This window comes from Quercus lobata, chromosome 5, assembly GCF_001633185.2.
Source record: "Quercus lobata isolate SW786 chromosome 5, ValleyOak3.0 Primary Assembly, whole genome shotgun sequence".
Classification (NCBI taxonomy): domain Eukaryota; kingdom Viridiplantae; phylum Streptophyta; class Magnoliopsida; order Fagales; family Fagaceae; genus Quercus; species Quercus lobata.
The window spans coordinates 3,997,475-4,017,780 of NC_044908.1; the positions used below are offsets into that span (position 1 = coordinate 3,997,475).

The window sequence follows — 20,306 nt, forward strand, 5'->3', positions numbered from 1 at the left end:
TTAATAAAATCTTTAGTTGGGGAATAAGAGATTTGATCTTTGGTCTCAACTTATACCAAAAATTTATTGGTGTCTTAACTTGATAATAAAAATCAATCATTATGAACACTATTAAGTTTAAAATACTATCATATCTATAAATATAAAAAGAAGAAAAAAAAAAAGTAAAAAGAGAAAGGTTTGTGGCATAATTGGTAGTTTATCATCTAGATATTGGCAAGACATGATGTTTTCTATTTGCTTTATATGCCTTGTTTGATTGTGTTGCGCTGATTTTTTAAAGTTTCTGGCAGAGTCTTTTCACCCTAGCCATGTAGGACCAGATTGGGCACCTTTATGAAAGTCTGCCATTAGAGATATACATTAAACCAGGCATACCTCTTTTTCCAAAAGTGGATCAAAGAATTCGGTTGGTAAAATGTCCTCTTCTGGCTAAGTGAATAGATATCTGCAAACGTTTTACACATTATTTTACCAAAGCAATCATCAAACGGCCAGACCTGTTTTGGTCCCACAGAGACAAATGGGTTTGATTTTGTAGTGCTACTTTATTTCTTAGTCATGATTCATTAGGCATAATGCAAAGTGTACACGCATTGAGATTCAACATGGTTTTGTTAAATTCAACCAAAAAAAAAAAAAAAAAAACTCATGGATTTGTTGAAACTTATAAGCTAACACAGACAAGTTGTAAAGGGTTACCAAAAAAAGGTTCATAAAGAAGGTATGCACTATGTAGAATGCAGAATGCCAATGAAATTGCTTCCAAACATTGAATGTAAATGATTGGTCATTAAAGGCATTTTTTAGTTACTAGATTGACATGCCACCTTATAGGAAGGTGAATTTGAAGATTTGAACATAAAAGATAGGTTGGTATGCCGTGTATAGGTCTCAATGCTTGTTTCTTCTACCAACACCCAACTCAGGTGTGGTTATCTTTAAGTGATGAAATCAGAGAGGAAAGACCAAAAGAGAAAGAAATATCCCAAATAAGCCAACTTAAAGCAAGTGATTATTATCACTAATTGACCATGGTACTAAATTCCAACTAGTTATTGGTATATAGTTTACACAACAAAAACATAACATCAAGCAGGAAAGATCCTTGAACTAACTAGGTGTGGGTATTGGAAAGTAGTGGGATAAGGAGACAAAATAAATATGTAATTGGTAGCATTCCCTTTGTCACAATCGGAGTCAGACTTTTGGTATTGCTTAGTCAGAGTTTTGGTATTACTTAGAGTTTAAGCTAGGCTCACCATTTGTCTGTATTTCAGCTATTAAAAAAAAAAAAAAAAAAATCAACCGTGAATAATAAATCACCGAATAACAACTTGGACCGGCATTAGGTTATACCTTTTTTATAGATAGTTTTAACTTTATGCGTTTGATGATTGCTTTTTTATTATCAAGCAAGATATCAATTAATTTTGGTGTAGGTAGGGATTAAACCTTAAATGATTCATGATGATTACTCTTTTATTATTAGATAAGATATTGATTGGTTTTTAGTATTGGTAAAGATTGAACCTTAGATCTCTTATTTAATTACAAAATATTTTACTAATTGAGTTAAATGAAACCCACGAACTAGAGAATACCTAGAGTCACCGTCTAAAAATTTTCATACCATACAATGATTTTGATTTATTATTATTATTATTATTATTATTATTATTAATTTTTTATTAGTGTGAGATAGAGGGATTGGATCTGGAATACAAATTCCACTAAAAGGGTCTTGAAATTACCAATATGGCAATAAAAAATTTCCATGTTGGTATAATTTTTCATTGCTAATCAATACAATTAAGTAACCTACTAACATGGTAAGCGTTTTGCTCAAAAAAAAAAAAAAAAAAACATGGTAAGCGCATCCCTCCAAAATGAATTTCACCAGGAAAGAAGTCCATGTGCAAATATGCACATCACTGGATGGTGGATATCGCCTTGCTTATTGATTAACGGCTGTGCCAAGCCACATGTGTTGTCGTTTTGTCAATAAGCTTGATGAATTGGCCCCACCAAAAATATGGATCAATTGTATTTTGATTGATACACTTCCATCCTTTCATAGTTTCATACGCCAAAAATATGGGCCAATTGTTTTTTATTTTATTTTTTTAAAGAGAGTTTTAACTTACAGAGTTTGTTTCTGATGATAGCTTTTTATCATTAAACCAAGATATCAATTGGTTTTTGGTGTAAGCGGGGATTAAATTGTAAATCTCTTATTCAACTATCAGAGATTTTATCAGTTGATTTAACTGAAACTCACGTTTTTTATTAATACACTTCAAACCGATCATACACCAAAAATATGGGCCAATTGTATTTGATTGATAATCTTTCAAATCCTTCCTCCATCAAAAATAGACAAATTTTGTGAAACTTTTATGTCACAATTTTTGTTACAATCGTAACATGTACATATGTGATTAATAGAGAAAAATTGATGAATCCATATGAAAGTATTGATTCACCATTTACAATGTAAAATATTTTCAGATTTTTAGTGTGACATGTAAAATTTTTCATGTACGAACCGCCAAAACTAGTAGCTTAGCTGTCGGCGTTGGAGGTCCAGTGAATGGATTGTCGTTTCAGCATTTCTAGAAACTTGATTATCGGCATCAGTTGCCTGAGCGGCAACTCCAACGACTGAATTAATTGACGAAACCCTTCTCTAGCAACTAGATTGCCAGAATTAACAGCAGGAAGGACAGCTCTAGCGATCAGACTAACGACCTAGTTAGATTGGGGGATGGCCCACTATGTATTTTTTACAAAATAATTTTACGATCAATAGAAAATAATTTACAAGTTTAACCACATTTTACATGGAAACAAACTACTAAAAATGAAAGGGCATCTTCCAGAAAATATTTTACTTCAAACGAACCGTTAACGGTCGAGATAGAAGTGGTGACATATTGTGTGATCCTAGAAGAACCCTCAAAAATATCAAATATTGACCCTTATGTGTCCCCCATTGATTGGTTTAGGACCATCAAACACCACTTCCCCCATAAACAAAAATCCCACAATATGGCCAACCCATTCATTCATTGGCTACAGAAAACCAAACTGAAATTATGCAAGTAAGCCATTCCTGTAAAGCAACACCAATGACTTGTCCTTCTATTCTCCACATGGTCCTACTCCCACACATATATATAAATAAACAGGTGTGTATAGACTAGAGTATAGATACACAAAGAACAGATACCCCACCTACCCTTTATCTACTCTCTCCAGTTTCTCAGGACTCAGTCAGAAACAAAACACAGACCAATGGCCATTTCCTCTCTCCTATTCTTCCTCTCCCTCCTCCTCTTCCTCCCTCTCACACTCTCAACCCAATCAGACCGTCCACAGACCTTCATAGTCCACGTGTCAAAACCCCACAAGCCTTCCCTCTTCACCTCCCACCACCAATGGTACACCTCCATCCTCAACTCCCTCCCTCCTTCACCTCACCCAACAAAGCTCCTCTACACGTACCAACATGCCTCCAATGGCTTCTCTGCTATCCTCACGCCTTCTCAAGCATCAGCAGTTCTTCAAAAAAACCCATCTTCCATTCTCTCCGTCACACCTGACAGGATCTCTCATCTCCACACCACACACACCCCTCAGTTCTTAGGCCTGACTGAAATATCTCCCCTCTTGGCTACCTCTGATGATGCCGAAAACATCATAATCGGCGTGTTGGATACCGGGATTTGGCCCGAACGCCACAGCTTTTCCAACTCGTCTGTGTCTTCTGTTCCTCCCGGTTGGAAAGGAACGTGTGAGACATCAGAGGATTTTAAGGATTCAGTTTGTAATGGAAAGATCATCGGTGCTAGAGCGTTTTACAAAGGGTGAGTCCAATCTTACTTGGTGCGCAAGCAAGGAAAATTATAATTTTTACTTGGTGTATTGCAGTTTTGTAATCTATGTTAGTTTAGAATTTAACCTACTTAAAGGCTTTGTATTGATCTCTAGTCTATAGGTCTGATGGGGTATTTAAAGTTTTCAATTTTTTAATTTGGGGTTTTTTGTTCAGTGAATATAGGCATATTAGCGAACCATGTATATCTCTATATTGTTTTTCACTGTATTGTTCACTATTATTGCTAGACCGAAAATCTACTACGTAGATAGCAAAGATGTAGTCAAGTCCAATCTTATTTGGTTTACAACTAAAGAAATCATAATTATACTTGCATTTCAAGTCTTGTAATCTATATTAGTCTTGGTGCGCAAGCAAAGAAAATTATAATTTTACTTGTTGTAAACTACTATAAGACTTTGTTATATAATTTCCTATATGCTTCATTGTAAATGATGGTTTATTGGAGATAGTGGCTAATATTCTAAATTGAAAGTAACATTGGTCTCTAATCTCGAGGTCTCATAGGGTGTTTAAAATTTTCAATTTATCAATTTGGGGTTTTTTTGGTTACTTGTTCCGTGAATATAGGCCCGTTGGCGAACTACATAAATTTTCATATTGTTTTTCTCTCTATTTTTTTACCAATATTGCTAGATTGAAAATCTACTATAGCTGTTCATATAGCAAAGATGTAGTTAAGTCCAATCTTATTTGGTTCACAACTAAAGAGATCATAATTGTACTTGTATTTCAAGTCTTGTAATCTATGTTAGTCTTGTAATTTGTGTTTAGCCTATTATAAATACCCTAATAGTAATACAGTCCATTGTAAAACATGATTCATATAACAAAAATGTAGTGCTTTGCTTTGAGAAATCAAATAATTTTAAAGGTTGTGATCGAAAGATAATCGACCTGTATTGTAAATCTTGTAATTTCAAAACATGATTTGTATAGCAAACATGTAGTTATCAATGGCTTTCCTCCATGGATATAAGCCATTAGGCTAAACCATGTTAATTCTTTGACATTGTCTCTAAATGTTTGGTTTTCTTTTTTCTTTATTTATAGATATGAGTCTTATCTGGAGGGACCAATGGATGAAACAGCGGAATCTAAATCTCCAAGGGATACAGAGGGTCATGGGACTCACACAGCATCCACAGCTGCAGGGTCAGTGGTTTCTGATTCTGGCTTCTTTGAATATGCTAATGGTGAAGCTAGAGGGATGGCGACTAAAGCCAGGATAGCGGTGTATAAAATTTGTTGGAAATATGGTTGTTTTGATTCGGATATACTTGCTGCTATGGACCAAGCTATTGCTGATGGGGTCAATGTGATTTCTCTTTCTGTTGGGGCTAATGGTCATGCTCCTCCTTATGATCATGATTCTATTGCAATTGGAGCATTTGCTGCAGTACAACATGGTGTGGTTGTTTCATGTTCTGCTGGGAATTCTGGACCTGGTCCATATACCGCTGTGAACATTGCTCCTTGGATTTTGACTGTTGGTGCTTCTACTATTGATAGAGAGTTTCCTGCTGATGTGGTTCTTGGTGATGAAAGAGTTTTTGGGGGTGTATCATTGTACTCGGGGGAAGCTCTTGTTGATTTCAAGCTTCCATTAGTCTATGCTGGAGACATTGGAAATAGGTATTGCTATGTGGGTAGTATTCCACCTTCAAAAGTGACTGGGAAAATTGTTGTTTGTGATCGAGGAGGGAATGCAAGAGTAGAGAAAGGAAGCGCGGTGAAGCTTGCAGGTGGGATGGGAATGATTCTGGCCAATACAGCTGATAGTGGTGAAGAGCTTATTGCGGATCCACATCTTATACCGACTACTATGGTGGGTCAGACAGCTGGTGATAAGATAAAGGAATATATCAAATTAGGCCAGTTCCCAACTGCGACAATTGTGTTCCGTGGGACTGTAATTGGGACTTCACCAGCGGCTCCAAAGGTTGCAGCCTTTTCAAGCCGGGGTCCAAACCATTTGACAAAAGAGATTCTCAAGCCAGATGTTATTGCTCCTGGTGTTAACATTTTGGCTGGATGGACTGGGTTTGCTAGTCCAACTGATTTGGACATTGATTCTAGGCGTGTGGAATTCAATATCATTTCAGGTACTTCTATGTCTTGCCCTCATGTAAGTGGCATAGCAGCCTTACTTCGAAAGTCTTATCCGAATTGGTCACCTGCTGCAATAAAATCAGCACTGATGACAACAGCTTATAATGTGGATAATTCTGGGAAGAATATCAATGATCTTGCTACTGGTAAAGAATCAACGCCATTCATTCATGGGGCTGGACATGTTGATCCGAATAGAGCTCTTAATCCTGGGTTGGTGTATGATATGGATGTTAATGACTATGTTGCATTCCTTTGTGCCATTGGGTATGATACTAAGAGAATTGCGGTGTTCTTGAGACAGCCACCTAGTTCTGATATATGTGCAAGACAATTAGCTACTACAGGAAAATTGGCTAGTGCGGGTGATTTGAATTATCCATCATTCTCAGTGGTTTTCAATTCTGATCAAGATTTGGTTAAGTATAGGAGAGTTGTGACTAATGTTGGAAGTTCAGTTGATGCAGTTTATGAGGTGAAAGTGAATGCTCCAACAGATGTTGAAATTAGTGTTTCACCAAGTAAGCTTGTGTTCAATGCAGAAAATCAGACTCAAACATATGAGATTACATTTGCAAAGGGTATTGGGTACAGTTCTGCTAGCTATGGTTCAATTGAGTGGACTGATGGAAGTCACAGTGTGAGGAGTCCGGTTGCTGTTAGGGGGAGCAGTGCTTACGCAACTGACATGTGAGTTTGCATTTGGGAATTGGTTTGTCACCACCCAAGAAGGGAAGGGAGGATGGAGCATTGCAAGTGGAGGTGTTTAATGCATATTTCATGGTCATGGTCTTTGTTTTCTATCGTATTTGTAACTTATCAGCCTCTTGTACAAAATGGAATGGTGGATGAGGCACTGTCACTTAATGTTCTTGCATAAATCTGTAATTTTTATGAGTATGATCCAGCATTAATTGCAACATTGCAAGCTCTAACGAAACTCAAAACTCCAACTATTTCATTTTGAGAAATGATAGTGTGATGTTAATACAATCTCACGTACAAATTCAAACTGAATTTTGAGTTTTATGAGTTGCTAGTATCTTGGAAATCAAGAGAACAGTGTTTGATTGTCTTGGAACAATAAGTCAGATTATTTACCTGAAATGAGGCTGCTATGGAGTTGCATAAGGGAAGCATGTAGAAATCTTTACTTGTGCCTGCCTTGAACACTTCCAAAAACCAAAATATGTGCAGCTTCACATTCTTGGCCCTCGTGCCATAGGCTATTTCGGTAGCTATTTGCATAGTCTGGCTAATGCATATAACAGAAAAAGGCATACAGCCAAATAGGTAGTTGTTCTCTTGTGAAAATTGAAGATCAATCTAGAAATAAACTAGTACAGGATTTTATTATTATTTTTTATAGTGTTGCAAATCTAATTTTTAGGCTAAACTGTACTTTACATCCTCTTAGTTTGGAGTTGTTTCTAAATTGATCTAGGGACTTTCAAAACTTTTAATTTATACCTTCGATTATTACAATGATGTCAATGTATTTCATTCATAATGATTTTTTTTTTATCACATTTTCAATGTTAACCAGACCAAAAACTACGTTTTCTCCTATTTTTTAGGTAGGTTAATGGTATAAGATTCTAACATATGTTGACAATGACAAAAGGAATTCATTGAAATTGTTACAATATTTGAGAGGGTAAGCTTCAAGTTTTTATAATTAAAGGAAGTTTTTATAATTAAAGGATTGATTTAAGATGAAACTTCAAATTTAAAGCGTACAAGTAATATATTCACTTTTTATAAAGAAGCAAACTGAAAAATTAAAGAATGTTGACATGGATGTCATTATTGTGAATGTCATCACAGCCCAATAATCACAGAATTTCATGACTATTAGAATAAGGAAGTCATTATGGAGAAGGGATAAAAGAGTTTAATAAGTTTCTGTCAATTACCAAGAACAATTGGTTTTGGGAAAAGAAAAGAAAAGGTCAAGTTATTTTATTCAAGCCATTTGGCATCAAACAGTCGCTTTGGCCGAGTGGTTAAGGCGTGTGCCTGCTAAGTACATGGGGTTTCCCCGCGAGAGTTCGAATCTCTCAGGCGACGTTTTTTTTTTTTTTTTTCCTCATTGATTTGTAAAGTTAGAATGGTAGAAACTAGAATGTAGAAACATTTTTCACACTTCCTTTTTTTTTTTCCTCATTAATTTGTAAAGTTAGAATGGTAGAAACTAGAATGTAGAAACATTTTTCACACTTCGACTACCATTATTGTGGTTGGGGACAGTTTCTATATTTAAAATAATAATTAAAAAAAAAAACTTTTTTATTTTTAGAAAGTAGAAGTTTTATTTTCAATCACTAATATAGGAAACATTCTTCTCCTCGTTTACAAGTTGGATGGAAGATATACCACCAAATATCGCTGATGTACTTCAAGTTTATTTTACCAGCTTTCGTTAATTGAAATGCATTGTCTTTCTTCTAAAATAAATAAATAAATATAGGGGTATATTTAATTTCATACATAATTTCACAACATAGGTTGATATTTTCTGCCCACTATTTTTTACATGGGCTTACCATTTTTTTTTTCTCTACCACTCATAATTGACAATTTAAATATTTAATCATGTTGTGAAATTGGAATACAAGCCCTCTGTATCTGTGTACCACTTTTTGTGTTCTGCTTTATGTTCTACTAATTACAACTTATCATGTATTTGTTTAATTTTCCTTATAAAATGGTCAAAGTTTAAAATGGAGAAAAATAAACACATGACAAGTTGTAATTAGTAAAATATAAAGTGGAACACAAAAAGTGATACACAGATACAGAGGATTTGTATTCGTGAAATTAGGCAAGTAGGTAGAATTGTTGTATTTCAATGAGAGACAAGTTAGACAACTACTCACTAAGCAATACATAAAGAGATGTTTGGGGGGCAAAGAGCCAAACCAAACTTGAGGGCCCTTAAAATCCTTAAGGCCCGTTTGCTACATGTGTTTAAGTATGCATTTGGATACCACTTATTTGGTTGAAAATTAAAAACTTATTGCTGAAAATACTGTAGCAACATATTTTTTATTACTACATATTACTATTCACCCGTTTTTAGTACTTGGCTGGTCCATGAACAGGACCAGCCAAAATATGAAACTTATACAAATGCAAACGTAATAAGCTCTACACAAACGCACCTTAAACACACATTTTTAGTTTTTAAACAACATTACACATATTTTCACACTTTTTCACTCACGTATTTCTAAAAAATCTAAAAATTGTTGTTTAAACACACGTATTTCCTAGCTAAAGTGTGTGACACTCAATTACATTGTCTTTTTACATGTGAAAACTTGGAAGAAAAGCATATTAATTTATTGAGGATCAATAGCGAAATTACATTAGCGTGTAACAAGAATGGGATGTCTCATCGACCAAATTATGAACTATGGCCTCCTCTGGAAGATCTCTTCTTTGAGACATTAATAAGCAATGGACTTGGCAGCCACGGGTTGCCCCAAATTTTGATCTCTCGCCCATCACCTATCAGCCTTGCAAAGCAATTCTCTATATACACGTCAAAAAGTCTTCGTAATACTTATTGATTGGGACTTGGGAGAGCTACAATTATGTTAACTTGTCACTATCCCGTGCGTTGCACTGGATAGTTAAATAATTAATATATATATATATATATATATATAGCTTGAAGGTATAATCAATTTCATGCAATTTATTTAAAAGTAATGAGGTTAAAACAAATGAGTAATGTCCCTAAAAATTATATTTGTATATTCATAACCTTCATGTTTAGAGAGAATTTCACTTAAATTTAGTTGAACTAAAATGCTACATTAATATGGCCTAGTAAGAGAATATCAACAATAAATACTATGTTAAGATTTTAGATATTACAAGTTTAAGATCTATATATTTTTTTAATAAATTTGGATTTAGAATAGGTGCTTTTAACCCAAACTTGTCTTTTCTCATTATATAAGTGTCCAAAAATGGACTGAATGCACCAAATGGACCAAAGTGGACCGAATAGAACTGAATGGAACCAAAATGGATTGAATAGGAGCGAAGTGGACCGAAAAAGACTGAATGGACTGCATAAGACCGAGTAAGACCCAATGGACCGAATAGGACAGTGTAGGACTAAAGTGGACTGTGTAGGACCAAATTGAACCGAATAGGACTAAAGTGGACCGAATAAGAATAAAGTGGACCGATTGGACTGAATAGAACCGAAGTGTAACAAATAAGACCAACGTGAATCGAATAGACCAAATATGACCAAATTGGACCGAATAAGACCAAATGGGACCAAATAAAACCGAATAAGACCAAAGTGGACCGATTGGACATAATAGACCGAATATGACCGAATTGTATGAATAAGACTAAAGTGGACCGAATAGGACTGAAGTGGATCGAATAAGACTGAATGGACCGAATATAACCACAGTGGACCGAATAAGACCGAATGGACTAAATATGACTAAAATGGACCGAATAAGACCTAAGTGGACCGTAGTAGACTGAATTAACCAAAGTGGATCGAATAAGACCAAAATGGACCGAATGGGCCAAATTGCATTTGGACCAAATAAGACCTAATGGACCGAATATGATGAAAGTGGACCGAATAGGACATAGCAAGACTAAAGTGGAAATACTAGACCAAATAGGACCGAGTTCAAAGTAGACCATATTGGACCATGTAAGACCGAATAGGACCATGTAAGACTGAATAGGACCAAAGTAGATTGAATATGATATTCTAGAGTGATGATTAATTCAAACCTGAAAAAAAAAAAAAATGCAAATCAAATGTGAAATCAAAAGGAGAAGACATACTTAGAGATTTGTAGCATTGCTTTAGTCTTTTTCTCCTATGCAAAAATTTAGGAACAAATAAATTTAGAGTTTAAGCTTCACAATTTTTATCATTAACATTACAAGTAGTGATTACAACATTACCTACACATCAATAAATAACAACTTTTATTAGTTCCAATCGAAATTATGGAAAAATTATGTTAGTGGATTTATTGATTCAATGAGTGTACGGTCAGTCAAAACCATTCGAAGCACAAACACGTTCAAATAGCAAAGGAAAGTAGCCATTAAAAAAAATCAAAAGAACATAATAAACGAGATAAAAGAGAAAACCATCATAACTTCACTGCTAACAAAATAAAAATGACCACAAAGTCCACAAATAGGCAAATTAATACTTTCATTAATCTCATGGAGTACTTAATACATTCTCATCCTTAATCCTTAAATTTGGGTCCAAAATGCTATTTTCGAAGCCTTAATAACATGAAAGGCCAAAAAAAAAAAAAAAAAAACAATAGGGCAAATACTATCAAATAACATCAAAGCACTAAAAAGTATTGAATTTCAGGTTATGCACTTTGAACTGCTGGCTTAAAACAAGCTGAGGCAAAAGAAACAATATGCAGTGTTCTTGTTGTCAACAGTTCTAGTGACCATATTTTTGGAACTCCCACTCGCTATTGTCTGCAAGTGAAAAAAAAAAAAAAAAAAAAAAAAAAAAAAAAACACTTAATGAGAAGTCAAAACTCACAATATCTGAAGTATGCAGAGCAGATAAGGGTTAAGCCATCGCATGAAATATTAGATTGCACCACATGGCCCATGGACTAGTGGAATGTCCAGTTCCTCCTCCTATCGGAGAGAGCCATGGTTTGAACGCCCTGAGGCTCATGACCTAATGTTGTAAGCATAAAGAAATACATTAATAAATTGCCATAAAACATAGTACATACCCAATGGGCAAACTTGGCGAGTTTTCAACCATCGACTGATGCAGTGGAAGTGGAAGGCATGGTTGCAAACACCTGCAGAAAAATAAACCATGTTTGTAAATAAAACAAATTAATCACTGAAAAAACCAAGGCACATATTAACAAATCAATTTTCACATTAAGAAAAATCAATTGGTCATCATCAGGCATATGATGACAAAGAAGATCCTTCTCAAGGTAAAACTCCCAAGTTATTAAACTTTGAATCAAAACTTCAATGAGTAATGCACAATTTACTGTCAGACTACCTGCCAAAAGTTGGGGAAACTTAAGACACAAAGCTTGAGAATATATATATCTATGGGAAGACATAGGTCATAATTGGGATCCTAATGTTGACAGAACTATAATGTTGCAAACAGATACTTAAATTAACCAATAAAACAGAAGTTCTTCCTCAAAACTACAGAGTGACACCTGCACAAACAAAGTAACAAACTATCAACATCCCACTACTAGGGCCTTCTCTTCCCAATCAAACCGCCAACTCAGACTCCAGTTTGTCCTTAAAGTTGAAGAGGGTGTTTAGACTTTATACCATCCTCAGTTTGGACACAGTAATTACTAAGAATACAGTGGGCTATGGAAAGATACACGGGAAATACAAGATGAAGAGGATATTTAACAATCCTCAGTTTGGATAGAGTCAATTAATGAAAATGCAGCAGCATATGTAAAACACCATTGTCCTAAAAAAAAAAAACTAAAATAATCCTTGCCAGGATTCAAGAAAACCAAAAAGTCCTGACCATGAAACCACTTTTCCCTCCCCTATGCTTGGAGTAGTATTTATTTATTTTTTAAACTAATAAATGAGGCTCATCCATGAAGAAAACTACTGATAAAAAGGACTTCCCTTATAGCACTTAACTTGGTGAAGAAAATAAAAATTACTTTCTTCTAGTAGACTATATATATATATGCGTCGAATTCCTCAATAGTTAATACTGATCACAAAATTTGGTGATGGACACTCATAAGGAATCTGTCATTCTATGCCTATTTGGCTACGGCCGTGCCAATACAAAGAACAAAAAGATTCCAAAAATAAGACTAAATTCTAATCCTAAATTTCAGATCCCAAGTGCCTTATCTAGGCATATGAACTAACAGAAAGTGATAATTAAAGTATCAACCCTGATTGAGCCACTGCATATGAAACAAAGTTACCAAATTAAATGGGCCAAATCTGATTGATAGTGCATAGTTAAAATACATATCAAGCAGTCACACTCCTAGAGTATTATTACCAAAGCTAGAAAGATAATAGTACATGAATTTCAGACTTTTAGAGTATGATTATTTATTGTGATGTCCTCAAATTCATAAACTTTGCTCATTTCGCAATACCTCGATATTATCTGAGGTATAAAAGAAGAAAATTTTCAAATGCTAACACTCAAATTTCAAAGATGTTTAAACCCCAACCATTACTAGAAGTTTCACTAGATCCTTAAGTGATAATCTTCAAATTAGCTTATAAACAAACTGAATCTATACACCTCGGAGCTCCCATTATTCACTCCAACTCCAACTTCGAAGAGTAAACAAAATTTCCCATAATCTAATTTAAAAACTCAACAATTCACAGAAATAAAAGCCAATGACATGCAAAGTGTGTAATGGACCGACATATTTAAGCAAAAAAACCACACTACATCATTGGACAGTTTTAATATCCCAACATATCCACTTTGCGAGATGTAATCAAAGCCCGAAATCCTAATCACACATGGCTAAGTAATACTAATATCCCAACAACAAGAAAAAAGGAGACCAATTTCATCCACTAGTCCAAATGGGGTTATATATTAACTTTCAGTAAGACACATTAACCAATTCAAGACCCAATACACGCTAACATATCATATGAAAAACACAACAAAAACTAAAAAAAGAAACACCCCATATGGAGATTGCAACACAGTTCACACATATTAATACTTCCCAAAACAAAACATCACTCCATTGTGGTTATTACATTAAAAAAAAACCAAGTTAGCAGACCAACAAAAACCCATTTATTAATCACATACTCCCATTATTTTTCATATCTCACATTTTTTTTCTTGGGTAAGATTACACAAATATTCATAAGAACAAGAAAAACAAAAGAAAAAAAAAATTAAGGTTAGTTCATACCCCAAGCAACAGTGCATTCCTCGCTAGTAGCACTAGCCTGATTTGCCTGGCACTCAATGCCTAATCAAAACCCCATATTAGAAAAAACCCAAAAAAAATTAAAACTTAAAAAAAAAAAAAAAAAAAAAAAGCTCAAAATTAGGGGTTACATACAAAGATCCATGATGTGGTTCCTACAGATGGCACAGTTATCGACCACAATATCTGCAATCAAACAAAACCAACAAATTAAGCAACCAAATTCAGACAAAAAAATAAAAAGAGATAAGAAGGGAAAATTGATAAGAGAAATAACCCCAAGCCCAGAGAGAAACGGCGTTCCACTTTTTGATTTCGAAGCGTTTGTTGTTTTTCTTAAAAGAAGAGGAAGACGAAGAAGCCAGAAGGGCTGAGCTTGAGGAGGCGGGCTCGGCCACGGCCTCGGTTTCGGTGTTGGCTGGAACCATGGTCACATCTGTGTCTGCGTCTGTTTCCATTGCTTTTTCGCTGTGAGACTTGGGAGAGAAAGATAGTGGGGTTCGATTTTCCCAGGTAAAGTAGGAGAGAAGATTCTGAGTACCGAGGAGTAGTGTGTATACAACGCTCGCTGATGACAATTATACGGAAAAAAACAAAAGTCGGTTAACTCGAATTAAATATGGACCAACCTGGTTTTTTTTTTTTAAGCCAACTTTGAAACTTCTTTTTTCTTAAAATTTATATCATTTGTCTTAGTTTATTTGTCATTTATTCTATTTTAAAATGTCTCGAAATATTATCATGTTTTTTAAAATAAAAATTATTAATTTACTAATATTTTTATTATACTTTTATTCTATTTTCAAAACTATTTGAAAAAAAAAACTAACAAATATTTAAAAAATCAATCTAATTGGGACACATTTTTAGTTATCTCATTAAGAATAATTCTTTAAAAAAAAAACTGATAAATTTATTTAAGGGTGATTTTGTAAATTTATACATTTTTATAAGACAAGATAATTAGTGATATTTTCTTAAAAAATTTGACTTTTCAAACAGGACAAACAAATACTAACTTGAGTCTTTTTTTTTTTTTTTGGAAGAGAATACTAACTTGAGTTAAATATGGGCCAACTGGTTTTGCTTTTTTTTTTTTTCTTTTTTCTTTTTTTGGTTTTTTGGTAGGCCAACTGGATCCAAAGGTCGGTTAATCTATGACCCGATCTGTTTTTTAAACTTCTTTTTTCCTAAAAATTATTTAAAAACTATGTAGAAAGGTGTACTAGATTGCTAGGTGCATAACATTATCACAAAGGCACAATTAGCTTGTGTGTGCCCCCATTTATTAAAAAAATAAAGAGGTAAATGAAAGTGGAAAAAGAAAAAAACAAAAACAAAAAACAAAAGGAAGAACTAAAGCAACTACTGTATTGTTTGGTGTCTACACTACTAAGCAGGAAGCACTAACCTTATAACCGAGTAACACTAAGTAAGTTAAGATTACTAAGTAACTATTAGTCTATTACTAACACACTAAAGTCCAAGTTTGTCTAACTAGCACAAAGTGACAAACACAAATGTTGTGGTATTTTTTTAATAATGAAATTATAATGTTGTGTCATATTTTTTTAATTGCAATTCTTTTAACGATTAGGAATTTGAGTATTATGAAAGTTCTTGTAGTGCCAAAAAAAAAGAAAAAAAAAAAGAAGAAGATAAAAAGAAAACCTCAATTGGATTTGTACATGGAAGAGCCTAGACTTAGCAAAAAGCAAAATTCAAAGTTAGAAGTTCAAAATTACAATCAGTTTCTAGAACTCTCTTTAATGGCATAGGAACTAATGAGCATTTCTATAACTATTGTTGCATCTGAATCAAGTTTTAGTATAGGAAAAAAATTATTACTCCATATCGATCACGTCTTTTGCCTGAAAAATATCATTAGTGAACTTTGAATTTGAAGTATGTAGAGACTTTTAGTCATGCTTAAAAGTCAAAACTATCAGAATTGCAAGGATATGGAAGGCTTTATGTTTTTTTGTTTTTCCCTTCACATGTATAATAGTAAGTTAGTAACAAATGGTCTAACTATTTGATATGATTCATTCTTTCTAAAAATTTGGCATTTATTTGTTTTTTTAATGTGAAAAATATGGACCAACTTGACCTACAATCCAATTGACTCAGCCCGTTTTCAATTCGTTTAAAATGACCCATTTTTTACCCAGCCCATTTTAATTTGCAACCCAATTGACCAGACCCAAACTCGACTTGACCTAACCAATTGCGATGTCTAGGTGTGATTTTTTAAAAGAGCCTCTTTAACTGGGGAGAATTGAATATTAATTCAATTAATAGAACACAAAAATGGATATTTTTATTAATTATTAACTAACATTGTTTTTCTTATACAACAATTATAATATGTAATATCCGCTCGTTATGAAAAAAAATTTGTAATATTTTGATGAGGAACATTACTTTTATAAGAGCTGAGTTGATTACTAATATACTTTTTTTTTTTTATTGCAAATTAATCATGATATATCATTTTAACAAGTTGCGGGAAAAAAAAAGAGTTATGTTAATTACTATTTTAATATGTAATTATGGATACTTGTAATCATATTAGCACTTGTGTTTATTTTCAAGGATTTTTAATGAATTATTAATAAAAACGTAAAAAGCAAAGAAAGTTAAGTGTTACACTCAAATCTTCAAAAAATATGTATTTTACAAAGAAATTAGACAGAGATTTTGTATATTTTCACTTAATTTAAAAAAAAAAAATAAATTTTAATGTATTTTATTAAAATTATAGATAAAACATGAATTTATGAAGAGTAAATAATATTTTGCTCACAAAAAATTTAGAATATATGTTTTAAAAAAAGGAGTCGTAAGTTAATTATAGAATTGTCAGAATATTAATTCAGTGAATAATTAAGGAAAGGTGCTACATCCACATCATTTTTACAATATTTTCACAACAAATTATAGGTGGTTAGTTATTATTGGTTCAAATTTGAATTTAACACTAAAATTACTTTTTTGTCTCAACAATAACAACCAGTAACAACTTGCTACTTAAGATTTGTTGTAAAAATATTGTGGATATATCATTTCTCATAATTAAGGGGGTTTCATAAAAAAAGGAAGAAGAGAGAATAATTAAGGTGCGAGCATATATATATATAATAGTGCTTTAATTTGTTTCCAAATAAAGATCGTCAATGTGCTCATCTTAGAATATATGAGCTAATGGTTAGGTATCATGTTGCCATTATATCTTCAATGGTTGAACTGGGTGTGGCCTCTATAGGTCCATTGACAATTACTTTTTGTGTTTGCTTTCATGGTTGGGGTATAGATGTCATCATGATGAGGTTTTCTGTCAAGAAAGTGGAATAATAATGGTTACCAATAGATATTTATGAAGGAGGAAAAGGATGTCCATTGGTTAATGGACTCAATGCATACAAGGAATCCTTGGGGATATTAACCCAGTTACCAAGTTGGCACAAAAAAAACAATTCAACTAAAAGTTCACATCATTGGGTTAAACAATAATAACGGGATGAAAATCAATAGTAATTTACTTCTAAGTGCAGTGAAATTTAACTTTTTGTTGAATATGTTTTACTGAAAGTTCACATCATTGGGTTAAACAGTAATAACGGGATGAAAATCAATAATAATTTACTTTGAAGTGCAATGAAATTTAACTTTTTGTTGAATATGTTTTACTGAAAGCATGTTAAAGTATACTTGTACCTTAATAAAATTTAAAAAAAAAAGTAAAAAAAAAAAAGTAAAAAAAAAAAGTTCAAAAAACTATACCAAAAAAAATAAAACTTTTTTGTTGAATACATTTTACTTTTAAGTGTGGTGAACAACTTATTTAATTTTTTGTTGAAAACGTTTTACTGAAAGTATGTTAAAGTATACTTGTACTTTAATAAATTTAAAAATATATAAAAAAAATTGAGGTTTTAAAAAACTATAAAAAAAAACTAAATTTTTTTGCTGAAAGTACTATAGACAAATGTAAAAATTAATTGAAATATTATAGTGAGACCCATAAATAGTATCAAAAAGTGTAGTAAATCCCATAAATAATAGTAAAAATAAACTGAATAGTAAAATAAGTTGGTTTTTTAATTTTTGCCAAACAATAAATAATGTGAAAATGGTTGTGTACTTAAACATTTTTGTGTAGGGTTTTGTATCATTTTCTTTTGAAACACAATTCTCTTCGGCTTAAAATGTAAGCCCATGCACTGCCTTTTGTAAGAGCAAATGGTATTGTATCCATATACACTGTTCTTAAGTGGGTGTGCAAAAGCCCATTTGTTGAGATATCAAGGCCCAGCTAGGTAAATTTCAGTATAGGGATTTTGTGTATAAAGACAAAATTTAGCTACAGAATTGGTTATAACTTAAAATTATAACCTTATTCAATATTTTTTTTTTGAGCTAAATTTTGATAAATCTATCATTGGATTATATTTTCTTCTTATATCCTCTATACTTCCAAAATTTATAGAAAATTAAAGAGCAATAGTTATGTCATCAATAAATTGTTTAAATTACAAGTTTTTGTAGTTTAAAATTATGCATAAAATATAGATCATATAGTAAACAATATCCAATTGGTACAAAATTGAAAATTTGATGTGTATTAAGAGTGTAAAGAACATACAATCCAACTACTAGATTTTCGAAATATGTAGTAATTTTAATGATATTGAGTAAAGTTATACAATTTTATAGCTAAATTTTGTCATTTTTAGAAACACAATTATTTTCGACCCATAATGTAAGCCCATGTACTGCCTTTTGTAAAAGCAAATGATACTGTATCCATTTTTCTCTGTTCTTAAGTGGGTGTGCAAAAGCCCACTTGTCAATAAGGACTACTTAGGGTTATCAAGGCCCAGCTAGCTGAATTTTAGTACTGGGATTTTGTGTCTATTGTTAGAAGCACAATTCTTTTCAGCCCATAATGTAAGCCCGTGTACTGCCTTTTGTAAAAGCAAATGATACTGTATCCATTTTTCTTTGTTCTAAAGTGGGTGTGCAAAAGCCCATTTGTCAATACAAGGACTTCGTAGGGATATCAAGGCCCAGCTAGCTGAATGTACTGAGATTTTTGTGTCCATTTTTAGAAAACTAATTTAAACAAAAAGTGAGCTTTTAAAATATTTTGTAGAAATATAAGTAGAAAAAAAAGTAAAAAAGTTTCATTTTATTTATATTAGTAGTCATTAACTCTTGTAATATACGGAAATTTAACCATATGTTTAGAGAAGATCAACCAAAATTTAATTAGAATTTTCGTATATTACAAGAGTTAATAAATTTTAAAAAGAAAGAAAAATCTTGCCTAATTTAATTAGAATTTGTTTAAAAAATATCAACCATAATTTAATCAAATTTTTTTAATTTTATTGGGTTGTTTTATCCAAAAAGACGGCGAGCCCTAATTATTTAAACTTATGTACCTAAAAATATTTTACAACTCCAAAAAGCAAATTAGAATATATTTTATGATGATACATGAAAAATGGGAGTTTTTAAAAGTCTATGCGGCAACATTGGAAGAAGTTAACAAAATGTCACATACATTCATTTTATGTACATTATAGATTAATAAAATTGATTCTTAATATATATATATATATATATATATGTTTTGACCTTCTATAATAAAATTTTGAACACGCTGATCCAATATTTTTAAAGCGCAACTAAAATAAATTTGAATATGATCCTCTTACCAACAGTTTGACATTTTTAAACAAAACAAAAAGCCCAACAACAAACTAATTTGATCTTAAACCTTACAAATAAAAAAATTGTTGTTAAATTTGAATGTGCTTTTAATTTGTTATTTGTTGAGTGGGGGTTGGGAGCGTGGGATACGCTGAGAGTGATTGAGTGTAAACAAAAGTAAGTGTTAACACAACACAAATTTTCTTAGTATTCGTTTGGGAATATCTAATATAACTTTTTGCTGAAAATATAAAATAAATAGGGAGTCAAATGGGACCTGTAAATAGTAAAAAAAAAAAAAAAAAAAGAAGTAATAAGTTGGCTTATAATCTAGACCCAAACGCACACATGATACAATTGCAAAGAATAATAGATATCAAAGTTGAATTGAATGGTTAAAAAATTTTGCAACCGCCACTGTCAAAAGTAAAATATGAAAGTGAGACTACAATAGACAAGGAATGTAGGATTATGTAAGGGAAAAGGAATAAAACATATCAATGAGTGGAGGGGAAGAAAAATTTTATTTAAAACTGTTAGGTCATATGTGTTTCACATGTTAAGAACATATGTCATGATTTTATGTAATTGGCTTATCATTTGAC

General features: G+C 32.5%; 2 protein-coding genes and 1 non-coding gene across 3 annotated transcripts; 2 read left to right on the forward strand and 1 right to left on the reverse strand.

Annotated features, from left to right (window-relative positions):
- The first annotated feature begins 3,107 nt into the window (after positions 1–3,107).
- Positions 3,108–7,030, forward strand: LOC115990776 (subtilisin-like protease SBT1.4). The gene is made up of 2 exons (XM_031114568.1): positions 3,108–3,869; positions 4,955–7,030. Exons 1-2 carry the CDS (start codon positions 3,298–3,300, stop codon positions 6,705–6,707), a joined length of 2,325 nt encoding a protein of 774 aa, XP_030970428.1. The 5' UTR covers positions 3,108–3,297; the 3' UTR covers positions 6,708–7,030.
- A 971-nt stretch (positions 7,031–8,001) lies between these two features.
- TRNAS-GCU lies at positions 8,002–8,083 on the forward strand. The gene has a single exon. It is a non-coding gene; the product is annotated as a tRNA-Ser (tRNA).
- Positions 8,084–11,203: 3,120 nt separating this feature from the next.
- Positions 11,204–14,543, reverse strand: LOC115988613 (RING-box protein 1A-like). Its single transcript, XM_031112176.1, has 5 exons — positions 14,261–14,543; positions 14,119–14,169; positions 13,966–14,025; positions 11,785–11,856; positions 11,204–11,515 (listed from the first exon to the last, which is right to left on the reverse strand). Exons 1-5 carry the CDS (start codon positions 14,439–14,441, stop codon positions 11,478–11,480), a joined length of 402 nt encoding a protein of 133 aa, XP_030968036.1. The 5' UTR covers positions 14,442–14,543; the 3' UTR covers positions 11,204–11,477.
- Positions 14,544–20,306: the final 5,763 nt, after the last annotated feature.